Source organism: Hevea brasiliensis, chromosome 11 (genome assembly GCF_030052815.1).
Source record: "Hevea brasiliensis isolate MT/VB/25A 57/8 chromosome 11, ASM3005281v1, whole genome shotgun sequence".
Classification (NCBI taxonomy): Eukaryota; Viridiplantae; Streptophyta; class Magnoliopsida; order Malpighiales; family Euphorbiaceae; genus Hevea; species Hevea brasiliensis.
The window spans coordinates 72,192,620-72,211,266 of record NC_079503.1 but is presented as its reverse complement, the minus strand read 5'-3'; the positions used below and the strand labels follow the sequence as shown (position 1 = coordinate 72,211,266).

General features: G+C 31.9%; 2 protein-coding genes across 6 annotated transcripts in view; one reads left to right on the top strand and one right to left on the bottom strand.

The window, feature by feature from the left end:
• LOC110654093 (uncharacterized) overlaps positions 1-17,003 on the bottom strand; it is a 34,255-nt gene extending 17,252 nt beyond the window's left edge. The window contains exons 1-8 of one of the 3 annotated variants that reach the window (XM_058130124.1): positions 16,832-17,003; positions 15,677-15,902; positions 15,473-15,607; positions 14,515-14,737; positions 13,516-13,702; positions 11,720-11,904; positions 10,656-10,793; positions 9,997-10,087 (exon numbers count right to left, since the gene is read on the bottom strand). In XM_058130124.1, the coding sequence (XP_057986107.1) occupies positions 9,997-10,087; positions 10,656-10,793; positions 11,720-11,904; positions 13,516-13,702; positions 14,515-14,737; positions 15,473-15,607; positions 15,677-15,902; positions 16,832-16,946 (1,300 nt within the window). In that variant the 5' untranslated portion in view covers positions 16,947-17,003. Of the gene's footprint in view, positions 1-9,810; positions 10,088-10,655; positions 10,805-11,719; positions 11,905-13,515; positions 13,703-14,514; positions 14,738-15,472; positions 15,608-15,676; positions 15,903-16,831 lie in introns of those variants that run through there. The other 2 variants (XM_058130123.1, XR_009141406.1) reach the window with 2 other exon arrangements.
• Positions 3,427-9,902, top strand: LOC110654092 (ALA-interacting subunit 3). Of its 3 annotated transcripts, none has more exons than XM_021809978.2 (9): positions 3,427-3,562; positions 3,702-3,815; positions 4,815-4,873; positions 4,966-5,040; positions 5,132-5,245; positions 5,493-5,563; positions 6,156-6,450; positions 9,117-9,406; positions 9,690-9,902. In XM_021809978.2, the coding sequence occupies exons 2-9, from the start codon at positions 3,728-3,730 to the stop codon at positions 9,742-9,744; spliced, it is 1,047 nt and encodes a 348-aa protein (XP_021665670.1). In that variant the 5' UTR covers positions 3,427-3,562; positions 3,702-3,727; the 3' UTR covers positions 9,745-9,902. The 3 variants fall into 3 exon arrangements, with proteins under 3 accessions (XP_021665670.1, XP_057986108.1, XP_057986109.1); XM_058130125.1 differs by having other exon boundaries at positions 3,471-3,489; XM_058130126.1 differs by having other exon boundaries at positions 3,496-3,815; positions 9,693-9,902.
• Positions 17,004-18,647: the final 1,644 nt, after the last annotated feature.

Below are 18,647 nucleotides of genomic sequence, written 5' to 3'. Positions count from 1 at the left end.
AGACTCCATAATCCTATTTTATGTTTTGTTTTGTTCTAGAATTAAAAGTTAAAGGTTTTTTTTATGGATTATGGAGTTGAAGTTTTGTTCTAGACTCCATAGCCCTAAGTCAGTTGAAGTTAGAGCACCCTAGGAAACACTTAGGAAGTTATAGTCGACCCGCCAGATCTAAGAGTAAGAATAAATGAATACGTTCTACAAGAGGTAAGTTAACTGCTTAATTTAATTTCAAATGCTTTTTAATTATTTCTTTAAGCATATTCATACATTATGAAATACATTGATAATAAGGTGTAATGCACTAGAACCTTACTTTATTTTAACTGCATAAATATTTATGATGTGAGGCAAATTATGGATGACCCCCACTGACTCCTATATGGTCTATGGAATCATGTTATGTTATGTGTGGTTAGGATCCAAAAAGCCAGGTGAGGACCCTATAAAGCCCTTGGTACAGGACACATGTCATGTTTAAAGAGTAAGTCTTGAGGAGCATATATATGAGCCAAGCACATTGGTTAAAGTAAGAGAAAATCCCGAGGAGCTTTTATATGAGCTGGGCACATTGGTTGTAGGGGAGTTACTAGTAGCATAACTGCCATGTATGCAAATGTTTAATGAATTATTGCATTCATGTGTTTGACACTCTGTGTATATATATTTAATGAAAAGAATTATGTAATTCCTTTAAGTAGTTTATGCTTATTGAGCCTCCCAGTTCACCCCCCTAACCAAAATAGGTTTTGCAAGTAGCAAATATATAAGAACTTAGGAGGGCTTTGATGTGTTAGAAGGACAACCCTTATAATAGTGTTAGATTCATCTATGCTATGTATATATGTCCTAAGTGTATTTATGTATTAATATTATGGTTGGTTGTTATGTAATGTTAATGTATATGGTAGTCTAATAGATGTATGTTTTATGTCTTTTGTGTGGGCACGTCTATCTAGTGTATAATAGAATGTGAATGTGCTTACTAGTAGGATTGTATAGTTACATGTGTTAATGAGTTGTTTCCTTTAGAATGAAATAAAAGAGCATAAGGAACTTTGAAAGTATAAGATGTAATCGAATAAGAATAAGAAGGGAATGTGGAGTTCCCTAAAGATAAATAGATGTAATTAGGGAAATGAAAGAGATAAAAGAGTAAGACCAATGGGTCAAGCCTTCTCTACAGTCAATTGAAATAGAATGCAATAATTATGTGATGGTTAAAGAATAGATAGTGTTCTATTAATCACACTAAACATGAGATGTGTAATGGAAGTCTAATGGGATAATCAAAGACCCCCCTCTTAGGTATTTCAATATCAAGAGTAGACTTAATAATAAAAGAAAAGAAAAGTAAAGTTGAGTGTGATTAATAGGATGCCATTAAAGTTGAAGATATGATCAGTAAAAAGGTTCCTTAAGGGAATCTTCCCAAAGTTAAGGTATTAAATATGTTGAACAATTGTAAAAGAAATGAGAGAGTAAAGGTCTATGAGTATGCTCTTCCTAGGAGAATAATTTTAAGAAATCCTTTGTTTGACAAAATAAAATTATGTAGATCATAACAATCTTACAACGGATACAGAAAGTCACATTTAACAATCTTAACAATTCAAAATAATGCAATTTCAGATCCACACATCAAAATTTTTATTTTTATTCAAGAATATGTTTTGCAAAATATTGTCAAAAATATAGAAACTAATTAGTTTTGCCAAAATAAATGGACTAAATAAAGAGTATAAGGAAAGTAATTTTATTAAAATATAGGAATTAAGACCCCATTTGGTTAGCAAAAAAATTAACTCAGTTTTTTTCATTCTCAATTCTATAAATTAGGGAATCTGATTCCCACAACTAAGGGAATCAACATTCCTCTTTATAACCTAAGGAATCAAAATATATGAATGGGAATGATAATTATTTGCTATAAAAATAATTTGGCTAACAAACGGCTTGAATGCGGCCATGTCAGATACTGAGAGTATCAATTGAAATGTGGCATTAATTTCTAGATCAAATGAATGTAGGAACCAGCTATACTTTACACAGTTTCACCTTTGATTGTAGAGTAAACTAAAATATGAGAGGTTGTTTCACTGAAATGAATTGGTAATTGAAATGGTATTGCTTGATTGAAAGTAAATACAATGCTTATAAATTGAAATTGCATTAGAACTTGAAATGACTAATACTTAGAAATTGAAAGTGATTGCTAGAGTCTTGGATTGATTGGACTGCTACAATTTTTTGTTGATTGATTGAATTGTTGTTTGTTGAATTGGTTGGCTGAATTGTTGGGGCCTTTTAAGTTGCTATCCATCCAACTTGCAGTTCTTTTTACAGGTACCTAGAAGAATTTATAAAGTCACATTCACGTTCTGTAATTGTTGAAAGTTATTTGCCCACTATTTGTAACTTCATTTAAACCTCAGTTGATTGCTCTCCAAACTAACTGCCCATGCCTGATAATATTTATTTGCCTTCTATCTTCAATTAAGCAAACTAATAAAATAAAATTAAGTAGAAGGATAAATACTTAATTTCACTTATGTACTTTCTGAAATGTTTCAATTAATTAAAATTTCATATTTTTAATTAAAATAAAAAAATATAAAAATAATATTTTCATATCATTAATTAAAATAAAAAATTAAATTATATTTTTTTATTTTCATATAATTAATTAAAATTATGGTTATAGTTACTTTTGATTATTTAAATCAAAATATAAAAAACAATACTTTTATATTTTTTTTATAATTAAAGAATTTATAAAGTCACATTCACGTTTTGTAATTGTTGAAAGTTATCTGCCCACTATTTATAACTTCTTTAAACCTCAGTTGATTGCTCTCCAAACTAACTGTCCATGCCTTATGATATTTATTTGCCTTCTATCTTCAATTAAGCAAATTAATAAAATAAAATTAAGTTGAAGGATAAATACTTAATTTCACTTGTGTACTTTCTAAAATGTTTCAATTAATTAAAATTTCATATTTTTAATTAAAATAAGAAATATAAAAATAATATTTTCATATCATTAATTAAAATAAAAAATTAAATTATAATTTTTTATTTTCATATAGTTAATTAAAATTACGGTTATAGTTACTTATGATTATTTAAATTAAAATATAGAAAACAATACTTTTATATTTTTTTATAATTAAATAAAATTGGAAAATTATAATTACAATGACAATTATTTATAAAAAATTATAATGAACAAATATAAAAATATTGTTTTGCATTTTTATATAATTAATTAAAATTAAAAATAACAATAAAATATATAAAAAAATAATTTTAAATTAATTTTCACTGAATATAAAATAAATCTAGTTTCGATTCTACATCTTATAATATACATAAGAATATATGTGAAAATCGATTCTACTCGATCATCATTCTAAATACCGATTACAACTTCAACGTGGAAGCCCAAAACGGCACTAGGTGAAAGCCAACACATCTATCTCCAAAATAGTAAGAAAGTTGAGTCCTTGCATAAGAGGGCGTTTGCTCGCCTGACTGCTGCCTGCGCTCTGCTCTTTCCCAAGTCAAGCCAACAATTTCATCTCCCTCTCTTACTACAAATATATTTCTTGTCCTTCTGTCTTCAAATCTCTCAATCTCTTCTTCTTCTTTCTCATAGTGATCTCCGCCTTCTTTCTCTTTGTTTTTTCTTTCCTGTTTAGAGAAGAGAACTTGGTTCCTCCATCCGATGAGTAATAATGCGGCGTCGTCTAGCGCAGGAGCTAATGGATCAGCTCATTCTGCTGCTCCTAGGGGAAATTCAAAGCGACCCAAATGTGATTTTCTCTTTTTTAGCCCCCTTTTTTGCTTCTCTCTTTTAAATTTATTTTTTTTAATCTTTTTGAGGGTTTATACCTGAGATGAAACGGTACCCATGTGGAGTCTTTTGCATATTCTTGATGGTTATTCTTATTTTGCTTTGTTTCTATTTTTTTTTCCTTGTTATACGATAAATTTGGAAACAATTAGTTTTTTTTTTTTTTTTTTTTTGAAATTTACAATTGTTAGTTAGTTCTATTGTTGGAGCTTCTTGTTAGTTTAGATGCTTTATCTAGATATGCTGCTAGGAAATACTTCTTTGATTAGGTTTTGGTAGTTGAACTTCGTTAATAACAGCCTGGATCATGGTTGCTAGAGCAGAAAATAACTATGAATTCAGCAGCAAAATACATTCTGAGATATGTCTGTTTCTTTATAAATCCCAATCATGCAATACAATTTTAATATTTTCTTTTTTTTTTTCTTGCAACCATCTAAAGCCGTGCCTTTTCTTGCCATCATACTCATCAATCTAAGTTAAAACTGAAAAAAGAATGTTTAAAGTAGTAGGCATATTCATAAGTAAATTGTCTAGATCACACAAATTTCTAAATTGGTTGAGGACTCAAATGTTTGAAATTTTTGGGAATATATTGGAATAGACAACTCTCCCCCACCCTTGCAATACGAGGAACCTTGTGGGCATGGATGCCCTCATTATGTTCCATGAGGAAAATTATATTTAGACTATGTGCCCATGAGGAAAATTATATGTAGACTATGTGCCCATGAGGAAAATTATATGTAGACTATTTGCCTTTATTAAGATGTGCAGGTGGTCATATTGAGTGGCTAAATGATGGTATTGATAAAAAAAGAGAAGGGAATAATAAATTGTTGAACAGCATTATCTTTTGTATTATTCTTGGAGCAATTAGTTCACAAATTCACTGATTTTTTTTTTCTTTTTCTTGAAAGTTCTTTAATGTACTTAATGTTATTTTCTCTTTTTTCAGATTCAAAGTTTACCCAACAAGAACTTCCAGCTTGTAAACCAATTCTCACGCCACGATGGGTAATCTTCTATAATTTCTTAAGCATTCCAGTGTCTAATTTGTTACGCAATTGGTGTGATGGGAAGTAATAAACTTTGAAAACTATGTGCAGGTGATTTCTGCATTTATGCTTGTTAGCATTATCTTCATTCCTATTGGAGTTGTTTCCTTGTTTGCTTCCCGAGATGTAAGCTTGATTTTTCCCATAATCATGATGTCATGCATATCTTTTACAGTTATATTTGTATTTGATTGTGGATTTCCTGCTGTTTAATCAGGTTGTTGAAATTGTTGACCGCTATGACACTGAATGCATTCCTGAACAAAATAGAACCGATAAGGTTGGATATATTCGAAGTTCTGCTAATACAACATGCAACAGGACATTAAAAGTAAGGGTACTCTGCATGAGTGTATTACTGTTATAATCACTATTAATTGTTGTTGTTGTTTTCTGTGTTGTAAATAATATTATCAGTGGCTGATGTTACTGGAGTAGTAATTGGTTCTTTAACATGAATTACAGTACGTGGTCATCTCATATATCAAATGAGCCAGCAAAACATAGCTATTGGCAAGCATGATATCCTTATTCAATTGATAAACTGATCTACTTTTTAACTACATTTTCTCTTTCAGGTGACTAAGCACATGAAGCAGCCTATTTATGTGTATTATCAGCTTGACAACTTTTACCAGAATCATCGCAGGTATGTAATTGACCATTGTCATATCCTCCATTAGCTTCTAAGGATTCAAAAAACCATGTAAGAGTTACGGAACAGTAAGGTAATTATTCATTACAATCTTGTTGGGATCATGAACATTTCAGATCATCAAGTGCAGAAAAGTAGGTAGGAATTGGATGTTATTGATCCTGCAGATTACATTGGGTGCAGGAAGTGTACTGGGATTTTGCGAATTTTTAAAAGTAGATAATACTACCACCTCGGAATTATATTATACTAAAATTTGTTTCTGTATGAGGGAATTAATTCCATATAGATCCTTAATTGCTGTTTGCTATGACCGAAGTTTCTAATACATTTTGGTAAATATATTTCCACATACAATTTTTCATTATTTTCATCATCTCTTTTTTTCCAAGTAATTTATCTAATATTGTAATGATAAATATTAATAGAATGTTCAATACTTTCGATATACTGCTGTTAACCTTTTAGGATTTGAGTCTTACAAAACGGTGGTTGTTGGTTGAAAGCGTAAAAACATTTAATTGAATTTATCTGTAGTGAACTACTCATTATTTGATATTATTGTAATGATAGTTCTATAGTTCAGGTATGTGAAGAGCCGAAGCGATGAGCAACTGAGAAGTCCTAGTGGCGAGAATGAAACCAGTACTTGTAAGCCTGAAGATACGAATGGGGCTGCAATTGTACCATGTGGTCTAATAGCCTGGAGTTTGTTTAATGATACTTATAGTTTCTCCCGCAACAACGAGCAGTTGCATGTGAATAAAAAGGGTATCTCATGGAAAAGTGATAGGGACCACAAATTTGGCAAAGATGTCTTTCCAAAGAACTTTCAGAATGGAAGTCTTATTGGTGGTGCAAGTCTCAATGCATCAATACCAGTAAGTCTTTGACTACTGCTCGCTTGAACTGATTAATGCATAAATAATATATAACTTTCTGAAGACTGGACGTGGTAAACTAATAACTGAGCTTTATATGCTGTGTATATAAAGCAATAAAATCGTTTCTGAGATTATCTGCTCTTTCATTTTTGCATGGAAAAATGATAAACACCATACGAGGATTCTTTGGGATCTGTTAATGTGAAGCTAGAATGCCAATGACTTGAAAGTTGACATTTAGTCAAAGCTCGTGTCTGTTCACTGCTGAAGTAAAACTTCCGACTAATCCTTACAAAGTGAAAACAAATAAAATCCTGTTTTCTTGATGGCAACTAATGTCCAATTGTCCAACTTTAACAAAAAATATATATTTTTTAAATTTCCCTCAGGCTGCCAAATACAGATCCAAATCAAGGCATTCTGATATGCTTCCCATTTCACCTATTTGCCCAAAACCAAATGTAAAACCCGTGGAATTATGTCCAACATATATCCCCCACCACACAATCCTGATAATTTTATAAAAATACTATATTAATCAGTACTTAGGAATAGGGTATTCCTTTTTCTTCTTTTCTTTCTCCTCATTTTATGTCTCTCTCTTTAATTCATTAGCTGAGTCAATGTTCATGAAGTTGAGGGCAAACTCAACTTCACAAAAATTAAAAACTCATCAAACCACCAAGCTAGTTTTATATATTATTGTGTTATGTAGAAGAACCCTGCTATCAAGTGTAGCTGAGAATATGGAGGAAAGAAAAGAATGAGAGAAAAGACAGAGAGAAGAGAAAGAAAAGAATTTAGAGAGAGAAGAATGAGAATTTGATTGGTAATGTTCCAGAATCGTTTCTCTAGTTACAATAGCTGTTATTTATACAGCTTTAGATCTCACTAGTTCCTGTTCCCACCAATCTCTAACTAATTCCCAGCCAACTCTGCTAACTTCCGTTCTGCTCATTTATTACAATTTCAACTCCAAAACTACCACTGACCACCATAACTATTTTGTTACTTCCACATAGAATCACAGCCCCTTATTCTCCTTATTAGTCATAATATGCTGCTATATGTATTTTTAACTGAGAAATTTCATTCACAATTTTGTGGACATGAAAACTTGTAGGAAAATGATATGGTATAGATTAGGGGTCAAAAAAAAAGGGGAAAAAATGGTTTCTCTCACTTTTAGACTGTTACCACTTGATACCCGCCTTTGCCTACCACCCTTGCAAACAATTGTCATTACTGGTATTCTCAACAACTGACTAAATAGCCACTATTAGCTTGTTGGATGATTTCCATTTCCATGATATTGAGTTTGATGAGCTATCAAATCAATTTATTATTGAATCATTTTGAGCGGGACCTTCTTCTACTAGTCGATAAATACCTATGTGATTTAGTTAGTTTTCGAGAGTTATTATTATTGACAATTGAGAATTAATAGAGTTCTTAAGGTATTGTTTCCTTTGTGTATTCTATTATCTTTGTGTTCTACCTCACATTTTCTTACGTTTTCATATAGTGCTGTTATTAAACACGTGCATTACTGAAAAACAAACAAGCAAAAAAAAAAAAAAAAAAAAAAAGAAGTAGCATTAAGCCAAATACAAATGTAGATTTTCTTGCTGACGTTAAGCCTTCCTAAACCCTAAATGAGTGTTTGCTACGAGGCTAATAAAGGGGTAATTGTTACCCTTGTAACTTTTAACCCTTATCAATGTTGTTTGGATACTTAAAGAGATTGGGTTAACTTTTTACCTCATTAATATTTATGCATTATTGAGGATTAAATGTTAATCTTGGGGGTTTAAATTAATAATTACTCTTTTTAAAGGGTAAAACTTATAAGGGTAACATTTAACCCTTAATTTTTTAACCTCCTACCAAACACATCCTAAAGGTTAAAATCCACGAGTCTATTAGTTTTTCTGATATGCATTTGTCTCAAAGTAGGGAGCAAAGCACCATTATATAATTTATGTTATATGGTTGATTATACATTTAATCTTTTGGTGATATTTATGGTAAAAATGAATTGTAAATAGAAGAGTTTAACTGTGTATAGTCATATAGATATTAGAATGTATACTATATTATCAGAATAAAAAAATTAAACAAGAAAGTCCTGATTAATTATGGAATTCATTTGCTCTTAAGGTTCCTGTAATGTGAAAGCTGAAAGGTATGCAAAATGAAAAAAAAAAATTAAAGGAATTGTGCATGGATGTATATCTAACATGAACATGCAAGTGATAATTTTGGATTGCTTGGTTTAATTTGAAGTTGGTTTTGAGTGTGAGATCTTAATTTTTTGTTATATAAATACATGGTAAAAGCAGCTTTATAAGAAATGTTGATATCATTAATAGGGTATTAATGTGATTGAAATTTCCGTGATGTGTAAATTTTATATTTTAAATACAAGAGCCATATTGCAATAAACTACAAGGCATAGAAATCTAATTTTCCTTGCTTATTGCTTATTCAGTTATTCAAACATGCTAAGTTTTCTTTAGGCCTAAAATTTTCCTTTGTTCTCCTTTCTGATAGTATAAGCCTATTAGCTGTTTTTAAGCTTTTTCATGGCTATATTCTTGATTTATGTTTTTCCCAGCAACTGGCATTTGGCTGACCTGGTTCAATATGGTTTTGCATAACAGTTAAGTGAGCAGGAGGACCTCATTGTTTGGATGCGAACTGCAGCTCTGCCAACTTTTAGAAAGTTGTATGGGAAGATACAGAAGGATCTACAGCCCGATGATGAGATACATGTAATACTTCAGAACAACTATAATACATACAGCTTCAATGGCAAGAAAAAGCTAGTGCTTTCAACCACAAGCTGGCTTGGTGGAAAGAACGACTTTCTTGGTATTGCTTATCTCACTGTTGGGGGACTCTGCTTCTTTTTGGCAATGTGTTTCACTGTTGTATATCTCGTCAAGCCTAGGTAACATTTTTCTCATCTAGAAAACTTAATTCTTAAATTGAAGAATCTTGAAAAGAGGGATGCCTCCCATCTGAGCTCTCCCATTTTATGGTGGTACTTCTTGTACATGGCTGTCATGTCTGGGAAAATATAGTAGGGTCTATTACTGTCTTGGGGGCTTGGCAACATGCTATGATCAAGTCCTTGTCAGTTTGAAATTATTTTATGAGATATTGGCATATTGCTAGCATCTATATACTGATATTTTCTGACAGTTTTTTTTTTTTTTTGGCTTTCATCACAGGAGGCTGGGAGATCCCTCTTATTTATCATGGAACAGAACTCCTGGAGGCCACTGAAAATTTTCTTTGGAATCTCACTTATGGTTGAAGTAATTTTGTGTATAAAATGTTTGAGATATAGTCTTAGCTTGAAAGTAATTCATTCATGTTTGAAATTTTATTTCATACAGGTGAAAATATTGTTGTACTTGAGCAATGGAATGACATTTAGCTAATGTGTGTATACAATTTGCTTCTTGTTTGTGTACAAAATCGCATATTACTGAGACATTTATAATACTCTAAGTAAGATATTGGTTAAATATGCACCTTCTGGATAGGATAGGTCAATAGGATGGTCAGAAGCTGCACTAGCCTGCCTTAGAACTGTGATCTTTGTTCCTGCCATTGATGCAGCGCCCTGATTATCATAAAAGGGAAAAAGAAATAAGGAAATGATATCTTTGCTAATAAATTAAACCGATGAAATAAAATCAAATCAAAGTGATTTTGTTGATACATATTGAAATTTGGTGGTCATATAGAAATTTTTAAATTTAAAATCATCAGTGTTGACTACAAAATGTGATTTAGAACAGCAATTAGTGGAAGGCTTCCAACTTTTCACCATAATTGTTGTTTCACATTGATAGGTACAAGGCAAAAGTATATATGGATAATTTTCTCCTTAGAAGGTGCCTTTTAGAGTGGGTTTAGGTTTGATCTACTTTATCAACATGGTATTAGAACTTGCTCTAGATATCTAATATTGGAGTTGACATTGATTGGGTATAAAGCAAAAGTACTTCATCTATGACTTGGGCAATTCGCTCCTCGTAAGGTGATTTCAAAAATATCTCCACTGCGCAGAAGACTTCTGTTCAGGAGAGCATTTGTAATAATCTCATTTGTAGGATGGTAAGAGGGGCACATCCCTTCTCCTCCTCCCCCCCCCCCCCCCCCCCCCAAAAAAAAAAAAAACTACTTGCCTGCAGAATACGCAAGAATATTCCACTTTGGGTCACGGCTCCCGAACATGAACAAGTCATGAGAAGACCACCTTTCTTCGTCAATCCCATTGCTAATGAGTTCAGATTTCTGTACATGCCTGATGCACTTTGAAGAACCTGATAAGAAACTGCCAGAAAATTAATAACTACCGACAAATGTGGGGAGTATGAGGAAAAGCTGGCTAGGTCATGGTTTAGTACACAAATAACTTACTGTAGACGACATTTACCACAATCTAGGCTTATAAACATGAAAGATTTCTTTAGTTTCAAGGAATACCACATTTAGGATAATAAAAAATGAAAAACAAGAAAAAAAAATTCACATAGATCACCAATGTTGAAGAAGCAAGTTTTTGAAAATTATAGCGAGAAGTAACCATGTATCTTTGTAGGTGCAATTGTTCCTCGTTTAAATTATCAAAATATCTGCACTTCAGTGAATGAAACATTACCTAACATTATTAAAGGGTTCTATATTTCTATTTATGATTACTAAAAACAAATTAGCAGCTACTTCAAGCAATCAGAACAGTGTAATGGTCATTGTAAAGGGGATTGAATTTCAGGAGAAATTAAATAAATCAGTGGTACTAGAATAGGAAATTGATGCAGACTTGGTGTCCAGTTGTTGTTATTATGGTACTAGAATAGTCTTTGAAGCTGCGAGATTTCTATTTCTAACTCCAGTTGGACTGTTGGAGCCAAAAAAAAATTTAAAAAAAAAAAAAATCATGTTCAAAACATAATCAAGATTATAGTATTCCAAAAACAATCTATTAGCAATCAAATCTGATGCTTACACAAGCAGCAAAATAACCTGACCTGAATTTCCCAACTATGATGAAATCCAATTTAACATCAACAGTTTTCTTGGTTAAGTTATAACATGTGAACTAGATTTCCATTTTGTTTAGCCTATAAATAACAGAATGTGAAAAGTTCCAACTCAAACCAATCTCAACATTAGATTGTATCTGTTAGAATTAAGCATGAAGCAATTCAAGTTTCTGTCAATTAGATTTATATGCTTGTTGCCATACCTTCCTTCTTGGTGCCAATTTAGGAGGATCCAAAATAACTAAATCCCAATATTCATTTCTGGCAAGAGCAGCCTTCATAAACTCTGTTGCATCCTCTCTCAAAAACGATATTTTTCCTGGGTCCAGGTGGTTAAGAATAATATTTTCTCTAGCAAGCTCTAGAGCAGGCAATGACGTGTCAACACCTGAAAGAATGTAAAAGACAAAAAAAAAAAGAAAGAAAAAAAAAAAACAACAACAACAAACTTAACACCCTTTTAAGACGCATCAATCTTTTATAATGGCATTAAGATCTAGATTTTTATTTTCAATATCACATTATATAAAGCATCCAAGTTTTATATGCAGTGACAGATCAGAAACAAATTTGGTGGTGGCAAATGGAAATTTTGGAGGAAAATGGGAGAGAAAGAAGAAGATGGTTGGGAGCTGTCTAAAGAAAAGTTTTTTTGGTGAGATTGGAGAAATAGAGCACTGTAGCTAAAGAATTTAAACAATCTTACTGAGCTATAGCCACCCTCCGTCCCCCACCCATCACCTGCATTCGCTCTTTCAATAATGGAAAATAATGTGTGCATGTGTGTGTGTGTGTGTGTAAGAGAGAGAGAAAGAGAGAGAGAGAGAGAGAGAGAGAGAGAGAGAGAGAGATTGAAGAGAAAAAAAATAAAAGAATTGACAACAGAAATCCAATAAGCCTTGTTTCCAATAGTTAAGATTCTTCAATTTACAAGTAGATTATGTAACAGTCCAAGCAGAGTTGCAGCTCAGCAACTTATATATGAGTAGGGTCTGTGCATGTGGTGTAAAAGTTTAATGATAGTAATAACCACTCGAGCACTTATACACAAGGCTGTCCTTGAATACCTTAAAATTCACAAAGTACTTGATCTTGATGACAGGATCAAGCCTAATATATGCTGATGCATGCATCCCTGAAGCATAGGGACACAAACTCGCTGAGTTTCATCCAATGAGACGGGCTAAAAGTGCATCCTAGATTCAAAAGGCAAGAGTTGCACACCTTAAAATCTACTTGACTGCATTATCATTGATGCCTAATGCTAGGATGACCCAAGTAGATAGATGGCTGATATAGACATGTACACTACTACACTCTTAAAACATAGCGAGAATAAACCCTAGTTTCACCCCAACAATCAAACATTTTGTAATCCTTTTTGCAGATCACTAGCCTAATAACCTGTACGGAGTTAGCTTATCCACGTGGCAGAAAAGCCTAAGTTTCAGGTTGTTGATACTGGCACTCTAAGTGCTTGTATACATGCTAAATTGGTCTGAATTTCAATATTTTTTACCCAATTTCGGAAAGTTGATAAGTTTTGGTGGGACAATGTTTGCTCCATTGACTTTTCTACAAATCATCCAAAACTTTTCATTTTATGGTTAAATATTTGGAAAATACATTAAATGGATGGAAATTCAAGTGAAAAATTTATAGAAAATTTAGTCTAAGCAAAAACTTGAAAAAAAAAATTCAATAAATATTTGGCTTATTCAACCCTAAAAAGAAGTTCAAGTAAAACAAAATTGTCTAAAATTTAATGGTCCAATTTCAAGGATATAAAAACTGAAAACCTGCCTCCAGTTCAGGAAGGCATTTGCAAAATTTCACTTCTATAAGAGACACACACACACACACAGAGAGAGACAGAGATAACCATGCCATCCAATTTAACATATAGGCTGGCAAAACCTAATTATATAGTATTTAGCATGAGATCCTACAAAGTGGCACTTTGCTATAACTAAATGAAGAAAGAGCAATGGAATAGTACCTACAACATCCATGGCACCTCCACATGCTGCATTTAGAGCAAAACCACCACTATAACAGCAAATATCAAGAACTTTCTGACCAGCTGAAATTGTTGATATAAATTGGCGGTTTTCACGTTGATCAGCATAAAATCCAGTCTTTTGGCCCACCAGAGATATTGCATAAGAAATTCCATTTTCTACTACCTGCAGCAAGGAAGTTGATGGTGATATCAAATGGCAATGCTTATAGTTAATCAATTTATATAAAAGCAGAAGCAGCTTCAGCAAAAAGGCATGCTCTACTCGATATGTGTAAGGAATTATTAAGTGGTTTTTACATATAAATATGCACACGAAATGAGCTTCGCTTGACATTGGCACAAAAACACTTATCAATGAAGCAAAATATCCTAGAAAGTCATCCGGCCAACTATAGACACTAATAAACAACTGTACAAAAATAAATATTTGAAGCAATAATGGTGCTGGTAGCAGTGGCAGTAAAAATAAATTCTATTTTTGAAAATTTTACAATGGCACAAAATAAGTGCAGCAATAACAAACTAAAAAGGTGAATTTCTGGGTGATATCAAATAGTATAAACTAGAAAACAGTTCTATATAAGCAGATATACAGAAATTAATTTCATAAATGAAGTAGGTGCTTTTCCTTCTTTGTTGAATCTTGAATATTCCATTATATCAAACTTTCAAGAAGCCAGCTGCCAGCCTTCACAATTTAATTTTGGCCACATTTGAGGGGTGTTTGTGTGACTTCTACAGTAATGAGTAGACAGGTACTAGTGTTAGGGGTAGAGAGTGGTTTGGAAGAAAAAAGGTGCTGATAATTGACTTTCCCTAGGGAATTGTAAGATGTATTACTTATGACAAGTACTCTGCACAAAAGTTCAACTTCAAGCTAAAGCTCAAAAATTTTGAAGTTTGAAACTGATGAAGGAGCTTGAATGACAAAACTGACAAAGATGCAATATGTAATCATTCAAAGGCATATTCTACCTTTGTCCTTTCACGACAAATTGATGAATGATTATCTTTCAAATCGGTCACATCCATTCCTTCTTCTCTTAAAATTTCAATTGATGGTCTCCAGTTTATATGATTAATTTCATTAATTCTACTGATGCAAGCCTCTACTTCTGGTCTGTACTTCTCAACCCATGCAGCAGATGATGCTATTACAGCTAAATCTCCAAAGACATCAACAATCAATCCAGACAATCTGCAGTAATTGAGTGAAGCAATTTGCAAATAAGTGTGCTAGTAAGCACATAGACAATTAAGTGCTAAGGTAGAAGAGACAATGAAAGTCAAGGATAGATCCTAAAACATGATAATGCAATCAAATTGTACTTCAATGTAATCTTTCTCTCTTTTCCTTCTTCCTTTTTCCTTTTTTCTTTTTTTTTTCTTTTTCTTCCGCTGTAATATTGATTAGAATATATAAGTACATGTCACACCCATGTCTGAATGCCCTTATCCAACATGGGTACTTTTGGATAAAATAAAGGATCAAATTAAGTAATATTAAAAGTACGAAGAAGGATATTATGAACAATAATACTCTAAATATCATTAGTGCAATACATCAAGGACCTAATCCATCATTTCTAAACAATTGATAAAAGATTCAGCAACAAAAAAATCTCCAATATCCTTTCGAGACTCACTCAATATTTGTAACAGTTCTATCTGATTGCCCTATGCCTCAAAGAGCTGAACCTTTAAAGTTATACAACTATTGGGATACTAGGACTGTTATTAGCTTACTGCATGCTCAGTATGGACTATGGAGGCATAATATGCACATCTACAAGAATAGTTAACAAAAGACATTTGATGAAAGTAAATAAAACTTCCTTTTTCTTGTGCTCAAATCAATAAAATTTTCCAACAAGGAAGATGTTCAAGTAATGAAGATAATAATTGCATCAGTGAAATACTAGAGATAATATACCTATCTCCTTCACTATTAACAAGGCGATATGCATTTGTATGGGATGAGGGCAGACCCAACCTCCTTCGCAACTGTATTGCAGCATCAATTCTTGTTTCAAGTAGTTTCTCCACGTTCAATGCACAAGAAGGATCTCTGCACCACATGAATCAACTTAATGGCTTTATGAAGAAAAACCAAACTGTGAAGTGCTTTAAAATGTACCTTATTGCTTCCTCTTCTAATTGCATAAGCCTAACACAGAACATGGATGCAGAATTATACAAGCCCCAACCAATAGGTTTCTCCGTCCCATCAGCTACCAGTACAATATCTCCAGACTTAGGTGGTGGTCTACCTATTATTCTATCAACTGCTCCACTGTATACCATTGGGCTTCCCTCCTTAAAAAGTTGTGTCTTCCCCTTTTTCAATACAACCTTCGCAATACCTACCAAACCCAAACCAATTACAAGAAAGGTGATTTAGAAATTGGAATAGAACTGTTCAATTGCAAGACATACCCACTTGCTCGTGCTATACAGAATAAAAAAAAGGGGTCCAACAACATCATTAACAGAGCTTGATCATGTTATGCTAACAGAAAGCGAAAGGAAAAGGGGACAGAGATAGAGAGTGAGTGCAATAACATTCTAAAGAAAGGAACTAGAATTACTGAATCAGTCATGTAAAATACCGATAAAAAACGAGAAATGATAAGCTACCAGATTTTACTGGCATCAAAGCTAAGTTCAAGGACTCTACAAATGAATCTCTTATGTGAAAGCTCACTTTCATTTGAGTTGAACAGTGTTAAACAGTATTAAATATAATCGTGGTATAATTTCAGACAGGCGCATAAGCGGTTGCATATGGCCAAGGGCAAGGCAAAGTAAAATAACACGAACAAAACCGTAAAAAAAGAACTAAAGAAATTATGCCCAATGTGTTTACGTTCTAAAGAGGAAATACAAATTCCGAAGAATCTTCTTGAGAGTGCAGTACAGTTGAGAGAGAGAGAGAGAGAGAGAGAGAGAGAGGAAACGTGGTATTAGTAAAGCTTTTTGACTAAGCTTCAAAGTGGCATCCAAAATTTCATGAAGCAAAACATCCCAAGAAACAAAACAGTGTAGCAATTTGAATCTTTTAAATATAGTATTGAAAATCAAGAAATCACAGACAAAGAAGATTAAATGGAAAAAACTATATTAGCCCACAAATTCAAAATTGTATCCAAAGAGTTGTGGATAAACTGTAAGAGGAAATGCTAGAGATCAACTAGTTCAGACAATGTCAAGCTTAGGATTGGATGTATCTAAATTCTTTCAGAGAGAAACCCAATATCTCAAATATGAGAAGAAAAAGAACAGAAGAAAGAACCTTTAGTTGGGAGAGAAGAAGCAATATCTTGAAGGGTGGTAGTGGTAGACGGAAGGGAACAAAGAGGCAGAGACTTTAGGAGGCGGGATGGAAGCTTCAACTGCTGAAGCATCATCTTGTGATTTTAAGCTACGCAACAGCACTCTCTCACTCTCTCTCTGCAACAATGCAATTTTGATCTTTAAAAGCCCCGAGGTAGCTGGGTTTGCGGTTTGCCCAGGGCGGGGCCAGAAAATTGATTGTGGGCCCAAAAAAATTATTAAAAAATTATAAATCTTTACCCTTTAATTTTACACTATATATTTAATATATAATTATGATATTTATATTTTTTTCATACATTACTTTTTTTCAAAATAAATATAATAATTACTAATCTACTAAATATAAAATAATATAAGAGGATATGAAATTATTTCATTTATTTTACCTGTAAGTATTTAACTTAATTCCTTATTATAAAAAAAAATAACAAATATCAATTTGTTATTTAATTATAAAATTAAACAAATAAAATTTACTTATAATTAAAACACAAGTGAATAGTTAGAAAAACTTAATTTTTTCGTTATTCAATAGAATAATAAAATATAAATTATAAAAGCAAAAAATAAAAATTTTTAAATTGAGAAATTTACAATTTGGTTTTTGAGTTTTATATTATTTTACACTTTATTTCTTGAATTTTGAGAAGTTAATTATTTAGTCCCTTAGTTTTACACTATATTACACTTTAGTCCCTAGAATTTGAGAAATAAATTATTTAGTCTCTTTAATTTTAATATATAAAACAATTTATTCCTTATAATTTTAAAGTTTATAACAATTTCTTTCATTGAGAGAATGATTAAATTATTTTATATATTAAAATTATGTGGACTAAATTGTGACATAGTGTAAGATTCATGGATTAAATAATTAATTTCTAAAAATTCAAAAACTATAATATAGTACAAAACTCATAGACTAAATAATTAATTTCTTAAAATCTAGGGACTAAAGTGTAATATAAGATAAAACTTGGGAATCAAATTGTAAATTTTCCAATTGAATTTATTGACTAGTTTTGTTGACACAACAATGGAGAGAAAAAATAAAATAAAAGACAATCGATAGAGAATGAGAAAAAAAAGTAGTGATTATGTGAAATGGATATGAGAAGGAAAAGAGATGAAAGAGAAGTAAAAAAGAGATAAAAGAAAAGTAAGAGTTTGAGAGGAAAAGAGGTAGCAAAGTCTTTTGGAGTTTTACTAGATATGTTATAACTTTTTTATATTTTATTACTTATTTTTAAAAATTAACATATTTTTAAAAATTAACATGATACGTGTTTAGGGTGAAGTATTCCAAAACTCCAAGTTTTTAAAATATAATAATATTTAAAAGTTTTATAGGAATAAAAAAAATATTTTTAATGAGATCATATAGGTAATTCAATTATATACAGGTAATTTTTTTTTTTTAAATTGAGTGGAGTCAATTGACCCCACTCAATATACCATGCTGAAGAAAAATATAAAACCCAATATATGGATTCAAATATACGAGTTCTAATCCATGTTTATGCATTTAACCAAAATCCATATAATTGTATCACTAGTCTAGGATTAACCACATGTATTTAACATGAATTAAATCGTAGATTCACACTACAAGAAAAGTTAAAAATAACTACGAAAATTACCGACTACAAAATTTTGTGGGTAATTTACCGACGCTTTACTGACGAAAAGAGAAATAAAATTTAAATTAATTTTTACCGACGAAATTACCGACTAATTACCGACTAAAACTTTACCGACGATGTAATTTCGTA

Bases quoted from the DNA above. Each gene is read 5' to 3' on its own strand.
- LOC110654092 (XM_021809978.2), top strand. From the start codon at position 3,728: ATGAGTAATAATGCGGCGTCGTCTAGCGCAGGAGCTAATGGATCAGCT. The intron at 5,564-6,155 runs GTATGTAATTGA...TCTATAGTTCAG, and splicing joins TTTTACCAGAATCATCGCAG to GTATGTGAAGAGCCGAAGCG. The intron at 6,451-9,116 runs GTAAGTCTTTGA...TTTGCATAACAG, and splicing joins GTCTCAATGCATCAATACCA to TTAAGTGAGCAGGAGGACCT.